At 38.3% G+C, this 9,409-nt stretch overlaps 1 protein-coding gene across 1 annotated transcript; it reads right to left on the bottom strand.

Annotated features, from left to right (window-relative positions):
* Nucleotides 1-307: 307 nt before the first annotated feature.
* Nucleotides 308-8,959, bottom strand: ogfrl1 (opioid growth factor receptor-like 1). Its single transcript, XM_007551424.2, has 7 exons — nt 8,570-8,959; nt 6,865-6,951; nt 6,675-6,753; nt 6,474-6,552; nt 5,736-5,802; nt 5,499-5,644; nt 308-4,347 (listed from the first exon to the last, which is right to left on the bottom strand). Exons 1-7 carry the CDS (start codon nt 8,753-8,755, stop codon nt 3,816-3,818), a joined length of 1,176 nt encoding a protein of 391 aa, XP_007551486.1. The 5' UTR covers nt 8,756-8,959; the 3' UTR covers nt 308-3,815.
* Nucleotides 8,960-9,409: the final 450 nt, after the last annotated feature.

The following is a 9,409-nucleotide window of genomic DNA, read 5'->3' as shown; positions in this document are numbered from 1 at the left end:
GCAGCATAAGATCATAAGCTGTTAAAAATCTAAAAATATGCAAATTTATGAAGGCTTAATTTGATTTGTGAAAAAGAAAAAAAAGGGATTTTAGTGTTTGTTTCGCCTTAGGATTTCCTAAACTAGCATAAAAAAACTTTAATTTAGGACATTTTCCTATCCTTCCTGTAAAACAGTTTAATTTTTTTCAAGTATTAAAATTTTTTTTTGAAGAAAAATAAAAATAAGGTAATGTTCTTTTTTTTTTAATGACAGAAAATTTTATCTTGACACCAAATGAACAAAATCACAAAGCTGAGGAAATATCCTGTAGAACAATCACGTTTTATTGCAGAAGCCAGATACAAATATTTGGAATAACTTGTCCTCTATAGTGATTCTTCCTAATAGGTTAATTCCTGCTGTACATTATTACCCATAGAATATATGATTACAAAGCAAACAATAACTTAAATATCAAAATGCTGTACAAAAATCACGATGTACAAGAAGTTGGTGTAGACACTACGCTCAGCATACAGGTATAAATAAAACATACAAAAGAGGCACTTAAGAATATTAGAGAAACCTGCACACACACACACACAATACTGTATGTTTACAAATTAATTTCACAAAAAGTCAACATACTTGAGTCCATGTTATCATACAATCTACCTGAAAAGGTACTTTTACAATTATATCAGATACACTTGGCTGAAGGGTGATGTTGAAACCTTGTCAGCAGGAAGAAAATCTGATTAAGTCAGGAAGAACTGCTTAACCCTTGCATGGCTTTTAATTTCACAGATTTATATCTATTGCAAGCAGAGAATTTTTAATTAATTACACTAAACCTGCCTCCAAGATAAACAACCTCAACATTTCCCTCTATGACACTACACACTACGTCCTTAAATTATTACAATATTTGTGCAAAATTATTATTTTAAATTAAAATTCGTATTTATTTGAGCGAAAAGAGCATCAAACTTAGTCCTAAAGAGTTGTTTAAAGTCAAATTCACAGGCTTAAAAACATGGTCAAAAACCTACGCATGAGGTTGGAGTTCACGTTTTCACATTAAGGTAAATTATGGCGACACAAGTTGACCAGGTGTGTTTGTGATGTGCAGCAGTTCAGAGAAACCTACAGTGTATCGACTCAGGAAGACAGTTTGTCAAAAACACCAAACATACACGTTTCAGTCACAATAACTTCAGTCAAAATCCATTTTTACTCTATTTTCGTTTTTGATTCAAGAACAAAAGGCTTATAGACGACAATACATCCTGTGGCGGCTGATAAAAAATCTGTTGTCAGTGACAAATGAATAAATAAATCCTCCACACTAAACATCACCATTGATGGAGATGTGTAAAAAAATTGTTTTAAATCATTTAATTTTTATTGCAGGAGCACAAAAATCCAATTTAGCACCTCGTCAAATCTTCTTAGTAGCATGTTTTCTTAAGTTTTTCATTTTCATAAGTAATAAATTATGAATTCATTTGCAAAAAAAAAAAATTATTATATAAAATTAAAATATATGTCCACAAAAAAAATTATGTGGAAAAACTTCACAATAAGTGAATGGAACTGAAACTTTTTATTTTATTTTGATTTATTATTCATTATTATTTTATTTTCATTTATTGTTTTACTCTTGCCAATGACCTCCTGTTTCCCTCCAGTATAAATGTAATGAACACAAAGGCCCATTTCTCTCAGCCACTCTTCAAAATGGGAAAGATGAGAAAACATGCTATTAAGGTAAAGCAGAAAATATCAATTTGTCCATTTCTGCAGTCAGAGGCAACAACTGAAACTGTGATAAAAGATGATGTGACGACATCCTGGGTTTATCATTACAAATATTGCCGTCATGTTGCCATGACGACCACTAGAGACCATTTTTCTCTCCTACCATCACAAATGTGAACTTTTGCCATTTCCTACTGCGGGACTTTAACTGGAATTGTTTGATTTTGGTCAGACGAGATCAAGGTGGAGTTTTTCCTGCAACAAACACTCCATGAAACAGGGGACAGACGTCTGGAAAATCCCCTCACACACATTGTCCGGTACGGTGGAGGACCCGTAATGCTGTGGGCCTGTTTTTATTTTAAAAGCCTTGGGAAGCTACAGCGTACGCCGTCATGAAATATCGGAACATTTTCAAGAAAATCCTGATGGGAGCTGCCAGAAGACTTGAACATTTTCCAAAACATTTGGAAAAGGCAACAGAGAAAATAGTTCAGCAGACACATAATTAACCTTTATCTGTGGAAATCTCAAAAAATTTGTTAAAAGAAGAAGATTCCTGAAGGCACTCATATACGTTAGATTCTTCTACATATTTAAGTGTGTTATTATGCTGCTGCAATAAAAAAAAAGTATTTATACCAGGGGGTTTTACACATCTGTACCAGGGAGGGCAATAAAGCACAGAGAGGCAAATTATCTATAAACCGTTATATCTCTGAAATATTTTCATTAAATGTGTTTATACACTTGAGATAAGATTTAATTTAGAACCTGACAAAGACAGAATCACATTTCAGACGTGTGATTACTGTCTGTATGCCACCCAAAGCCTTTCATTTCTTTTCTTTTTTCTTTTTTATCGCTTCTCAAAGGTTCATTTTTCTCTTTCCTTCTCAGCTGAAACAGTAAAAATCACAGAGTAGACACAGTTTTATCTGATATCAACAGAAATGAGGCTCTTAGGTCGATCTAAAAAACATTTTCAAAGTATTGCTCATCTTTTCCCCAGATTTTGACGCACAAACAAAACTCTGTTCATTTGTCTATTTAACAATATTTGCCTTCCATGTTAGCGTCAAAGTAAATCAGTATGTAAGGCAAACATCTCCCCCATTTTTCTTTTATTAAAAGTACAGTCCTTTAGACAAAAGTAATACATTGTCTCTACTGGTATGAATGATTTTGAAAAGTAATCGGAAGCTAAATAAAAAAGACATTATAATCCTAAATATGTGTAACCTGTTTTGCAATTAATTTCTAAGCCCTTAACCTGAATTGATTCTAATCCCATGTTTATTAGTTAAAATGTTTCATTGATGTCTTCCTGGGTTTGAGTATCTGATACGCTGCAAAAACACAAAAAACTATCAAGTATTTCTGGTCTAGTTTCTAGTGCAAATATCTTAGTACACTTGAAATAAGACAAACCAACTTAAAAGTAGCGTTTTTGCAAAATGTAGGAGCTTGACTTAAGTCAATAATATGTTATTATTATTATTATTATTATTATTTACTGGGAGATTATTTAACTTATAACTAAATATTTTTCCAATTTTATAAGTGAAAATCTCCCAGTAGAACAAGTACCTTCGTTGAAATGAACAACATTTACTTAAAACAAACTCGTATATCCAGCTGAAAAGTTGAGTTTTGTCTTATTTGATGTTTACTAAGATATTTTATAGGGGAGCACCGATTTACTGGTTTTGATTTCCTTAATTTTGGGAGATCATTGATCGGCTGATTTTCACATGTGAGCTGATCTTATCCACTAATCTCATCTACCTTGGCAAAAGTCTGAACATCTTTGACTGACAGACCGGCCCACCAGGTCATGTCTGCATGTTCACAATAATCACCCCACAGGTACTAACGCTGTGACTTTCCCTCTTGCTATATTTAGCGACATTTCAGACAAAACAAATTATCGGTCAAAATCGGAATCGGCAGGGTAAAAGATCTGTAATCGGCGATCGGCCAGTACACTGCAGTCGGTGCACCCCTGATAATTTCACTAGAAACCAGGTAATATTTTGAGTTTTTGCAGTTTCCTCTCAGAAGGAAGAAGCCTAGCTGAACTCACTCCTCTCTCTTCTCCCGCTAATGAGCATCAGCTGCCCTGACAACCCGGCTTCATAAGAACCGAGGTCCGGGAAGCCCTTAATCCCTCCTCCTACCAGGTCCTGGCACATTATGGCATCATGGGAAGACACATTGATCCGGCTACTTGCTGTGTTCTCCTCCCCCCTCCTGTGGTGCTCCGGTGTGGGAGCAGGAGCTCTGATCCCGCTGCTCCCGCCGCCAACGCCACCACCACCACCGCCGCCGCTGCAGGCTCCCTTCTTAGACGGCGGCCCCCAGAGGAAGGCGTGGGCGGGCCTGTAGTGCTTGCGAGCGAACCGAAGCAGGCGTCGCCGCGTGGCCGGGAGGCGGATGGTGTAGACGAAGTACTCCAGCACGCTGTGCTGCATGTTGGGAAGCGTGCCGCTGCACAGCGACTCCTCCAGGAAGAGGCGAACCAGCGGGGCCTTGAACGCCTCGTAGCCGAGCTCACCAAGGGACTTCAGGATGCGGGTGATCCTCAGGTAGTTGTGGTGGGATCTGGAAAAACAAAACGGGAGGAGAATGAGTTTGGTTGAGGCGAGGAAAACATGCAAATTAATTATTTGCTTTCCTCCTGCTGGGCTGAGAAACAAAGTTGAAAGTGCAACAATCTGGGGAATTTTTTTACTATTCTACAATATCGCCTTAAAGATCAGAAGCTGCTTTTCCATGACAATTTGCACAAAACTCCATTAATGTCAAAAGAACCACAATTTCGCAATTGCCTTATGCTTATTAAATAAGAAACGCAATTAAAATCACACATAAATAAGTTTGTTAACGCAAAAAACAGACTGCACCATCATCATCCTCCTACCACTTCCTGTCGACTTTTTTGTCATTTCTGCCAGCAGTAACATCCGGTTGTTGATCACACGACTCGTGTGATGCAAAAAGTATTTCCATTGCAGTTTTGCCAATCACACTAATTTCAATAAAGCTGAGAAACCGCCTCACCTTAGCGTAAAAACTTATTGAAAAAGATATTTTAAAAAAAATTGCTGTTTTAATTGGGAAATGTATTTTCATAAATCCAATTTGTGCAATTATATGTAGTACTTTCTCATTCAAAGTACTTCACACTTGGTTCAAAATGGTCTCGTTCCAACTAACTGACTGGATTATAAATCAGTTAAATTAATAAGAAAATAAAAAGTATAAATGTTGACCTAATAAATCTTCATATAAAACCAGTACCAAGAATCCAGATATGTATTCTGTTGAAAATACTTCATTTTTTTCTGGTGCTTTTAATGTTTCCCTAAATAAAATCTGAAAGACTAGTCCACCACATGCAGAAACCTTTGCACATTTTGCCTCAGAAACAACAGATAACTGTGTGTTTTACATACAGGTGTCTGTTTCTGGAAGTAAACATGATGACATTTTACACTCCATGAAACAAACTGAATCCCAAAAAATTCTCCTTAAAACTTTAAGCCGTCTGTCTCTTGAATTAAAAACATGCTGCTTCGCATTTGGCTCCTGACGGGGGAGCAATCAAGATGCATCCGAGTTAGAACCATTACCTTCCCAAAACATGGAAAATGCAGCAAACGGCGAGCAAACCATGGGCTTCCCCGTACAAATTCAGCAATCCATCACCCAGCGCCTGCTGCACAGCGTGCTCTGTGGGCGTGTGGGCTTACTCATTAAGGTGCTGGAAGCGTTCCTGCCAGTTGGGGGCCCGAGCGACGTTGCCGCTTTTATCTAGCAGTTTGACGCCATAAAAATCCAGCATCATGGAATAGGCCGCCAGGAACCTCCGCTTTGCTTCCCGAGTGCTTTGGAATTCCTGACGGGTTTAAAGACAGCGGGTCAGACGAGCGCTGCGGTTTGTTTCACAGCGGCTAGACGAAACAACGACACCGGGCGGAGCTACTTACTTTGATCTCCTCCTGAGTCAGTTCATGTGCGTAGAAGTTGAGCCCTTGTTCTCTTAATGGGAACAGCCTGCGACACGGGAGGAAAGATCCAGGTTACAGGAAGTGGACGGGAAGATGATTACTTAGGGAATAATACTGATAATTAGTTGGAGCACCGCTTCTCAGCACTTTTTATTGCTGTTCACTGTGGAAGGAAGAGGATTTGCTCACTCATCCCTTATTAAGGAGGCAACTGCAAGATCATCTTTTAAAATAACAAACTAAGATTCACTTCTCGCAGATTAAACCACCAAAGTTTGAACCCTAATTTGAGGTAGATTCTGCTGATTTAGTTAGCTTAGTTACAAGATAAGTTATTTTAATTACCCTGTTAAATGTTGTTGGGTACTAAGAAGCGGCTCACGAGTGGCAAAATCTTTTTTTGAGAACTTTGCCACGTTTTATTCTGTGGTAAAATTTAAAGGGATTCCCTCTCAGGACTAAACAGCCGTTACAAACTGATACTTTAAGACAACATTTACTCGCTCTAAACTTAACTGTCTAAGTTTAAATCTTGAACTTTGCCCAAGCAAATTACTCACTCTGGTTGCTTCCCAGTTTGATCATAGATAAGCGCCCAGCGTTCTTAAAACTACGCACAAGTAAACGGTTTTCAACATAAACACAAATTTACTTTAATTTCATGTTTTTCAACGTAATCAGAAATACACATTTTTAGCTCAGCGGATCTCCACTCACCACTGAATGTAGGTGTGATTGTGCTCCAGTTTGTCATAGTCACCTCTCCACTTTGAAAGAATCTCCTCGATGTAAATACCTGAAGAGAGAAGAGGATGGGCAGCTGTTGCACGCGTTTCTTCATCGCTCATGTTTCTGCTAACCTGCTGGGTTTCTGAACCTTTAAACCAAACGAAACTCAATAAGTTTACAGCTTCTTACCATCGGGCACCAGGGGGATCTTGTTCATGTAGAAGCGCAGGTTCCGATATTCGTTGGGCTGCCGGGACTTTCTAAAGTTCTGCAACGAACACATAAAATCTGGATGTCTACATGCGCATGTGTGTAGGAAGAAGAAAGGAAAATATATCATCCACGTTTTTTGGGAACATGCATGGGTGTAAGAACGTACCGGGTAGCTGTGACGGTATTTGTAGAGATCCCTGGCGGCGTAAAAACTCCTCTTCATCCTTGGAGCAGACTCTGGGGAGTCAGTCAGCTGAAAGAGGAAGACGGTGAATAAAATACAAGACCAAATGAAAAAAGACAGTTGAAAGAGAAAAGTTCAAAAAAATGCAGGTCCAGAATGAAATAAATAAATCATTCCTTGTTAGAGCAGATGGAGGGTAGCTCTTATATGCCGTTCAGATGATTTAAAAGCATTTGCTCTCTTTTGAGGTCAAGTGCTGTCATCATTCATCCGTTTCTCAACAGCAAAGGAGGCCAACTCACATCAGTGCCGCGCTGCAGGCCCCACAAAAAGATCCTGCATGTGGATTATGGGCGTATTTAACTTTCTGAAGGGATTTACTCAGCTGAAACCTGTTTATACTCTGCAAATCATCAAGAAGTGACTTTTAAAAATACTTTCTCTGACAGACAGGGCATCTATGGACTGGAGCAGAGAGTTTCTTAACAAGAATTGGTACCAGAAGAAGGCTGAACTGGGTGTTTTACACTTTTTTAGAATTTAACTGGAATTTTGTTTGATTTGGAAACGTTTACAGCTTTTCAGAGTCAATGTAAAATTATTATTTTCTTAATAAATAAACTTGTAGCAACTGGATTTTTAGTAACGCTAGCTGTGCTAATTGCCAATATAATTAAAGAAATCTACTACTAGACACAAAAAATTCGTTAAAATGTGAACCCAATTTAACAACAAAAAGCTGTTCTATGGCAACTGCTCTCTCATGAAATTGACTCTGCTTGCAGAAAATAAAACTTCCACAAAATACTCTTAATTATGGTACATACATAAAAACTAAAACCTTACATAAAAGGTTGGAATTAAGTGACAAAATAGTAATTTGTGATTTTAAAAAAAATTAAAATTCCACACACTTATATTAACAATAGCACATCAAAATTTCATCAACATTTTGAACAAAATTTACTGTTTTCATCATGTTTTTATGGGTGAAAAATGGTGACAGCTACAACCACCTGACTTTAAAAATGTAAAGGTCCCAATAAAAATGATGGCTTTGGTGCTCATCATGTTGGTAAACATTATTAAACCTGAAAAAAATATACTCAAAATTAAAAGGTCAAAAAAAGGCTGCGTTTTCATCTTGTACATAAGGAAAACGAATTACTGCAAGTCTTGACTGCAAGTTTTAGAATAAAAGTAGCACAGATATCAAGAGCAATTTGAATTTGAATGCATGCCATTTAAAACGTAGCATCATATCAAACATTGCAAATATGAAGATTGTTATTCAACATAATTGTTGCCATTAACTTTGCATTTCTTTCCCATACGCAGTGTGGTTCTTTCTTCCTGTTAGCACTATATTGTTGCTCTCCACAGTCACCCCATGCTTGCATTGTTTTGTGATACAAATTTAATGAAAATCCAGACATTTAGTGTCATCGCATTGTTCGCACTAAATCAGACAGAAATTAATAGAAATATAAGCGCTAAATTATCTGAATCATCAACCGACTCCGAACTGATCTAACCACGGTTAAGCCATTATTGTAATAATGAAGTTTGCCCTCAGCTTGGCCTTGTCGGAACACAGTGCGCCGCTGACGGGACACACGGTTCCGCACCGTAACCCTCCTACAACCCCTCCGCCTGCATCACTCTCCCCTCCCCTTCCTCCGTGTACCTGCAGGGCAGCGTCCCCGCTGTGTCCCGCGGCCCGCTCGCTCTCCGCCGGGCTGACGGAGTCAGAAATGCCGCTGTCGTCTTCAGCCGTCGGCTCATCGCTCTCCGAGTCCGATCCCCACGTCGAGTCGCATTCCTCAACGGTGCTCGGCTCCTTGAAACGCCAGCTGCCCACCAGGTTTCCCATTGACAACACATGCAACTCCTGCCCTCTCTTATTGTCCTTTCGCCTGCACAGGACGCTACATCGTTGAGATCAACGCTGCCTCGGTGCGGGCGCTTCAGTGCGGGGCTTTTAAACGGCATAAAAAGGGGGGAAATTCCACATCAGACGCTATGATGCGCGTTTCGGTATGGGGGGTGATTAGTGCCGCCGAGAGGAAGGGGGAGGTCTTAAAGCCACAGACATCACAGCCGATGAGGAAGAGAGGGCCAATAAAAAAGGTAGTCTAGAAAAGCTGTAATCTAATAAATAGGACATTAATTTATTATGTGAAGACATTTTGAATTAAATTAAACTTTGTTTAAAATGTCTTAATGCATTAGATATGTAGGTCAGTGTTAGAAATTTGAATTTGTTATAAAACTATGACCCATAAAAGAGAATATCAGGTTCATTCTGAGGATGAGTGGACAAAGATTTGTTTGTAATATTGAAGGTGAGGCAGTGTTAGTCCATTTTATAGCATAATCATGTAACTATGTTACCTTCAGCTGTTTTATTTATATATATATATATATATATATATATATATATATATATATATATATATATATATATATATATATATGGAAAAAACAGAGTCAAAGCACTGAGATTCATTGAAAACCTCCTGGTTAT

Source organism: Poecilia formosa, unplaced genomic scaffold, assembly GCF_000485575.1.
Source record: "Poecilia formosa unplaced genomic scaffold, Poecilia_formosa-5.1.2 Scaffold42, whole genome shotgun sequence".
NCBI classification, from domain to species: domain Eukaryota; kingdom Metazoa; phylum Chordata; class Actinopteri; order Cyprinodontiformes; family Poeciliidae; genus Poecilia; species Poecilia formosa.
Note: the sequence above shows the minus strand (reverse complement) of the source record. Positions and strands in the feature narration are given on the sequence as shown.

Coding starts and splice junctions, on each gene's coding strand:
- ogfrl1 (XM_007551424.2), bottom strand. CDS start 8,755: ATGGGAAACCTGGTGGGCAGCTGGCGTTTCAAGGAGCCGAGCACCGTT. Junction 6,754..6,864: donor AATACCGTCACAGCTACCCG/GTACGTTCTTAC, acceptor TGTTCGTTGCAG/AACTTTAGAAAGTCCCGGCA. Junction 5,803..6,473: donor AATCACACCTACATTCAGTG/GTGAGTGGAGAT, acceptor CCCGTGTCGCAG/GCTGTTCCCATTAAGAGAAC.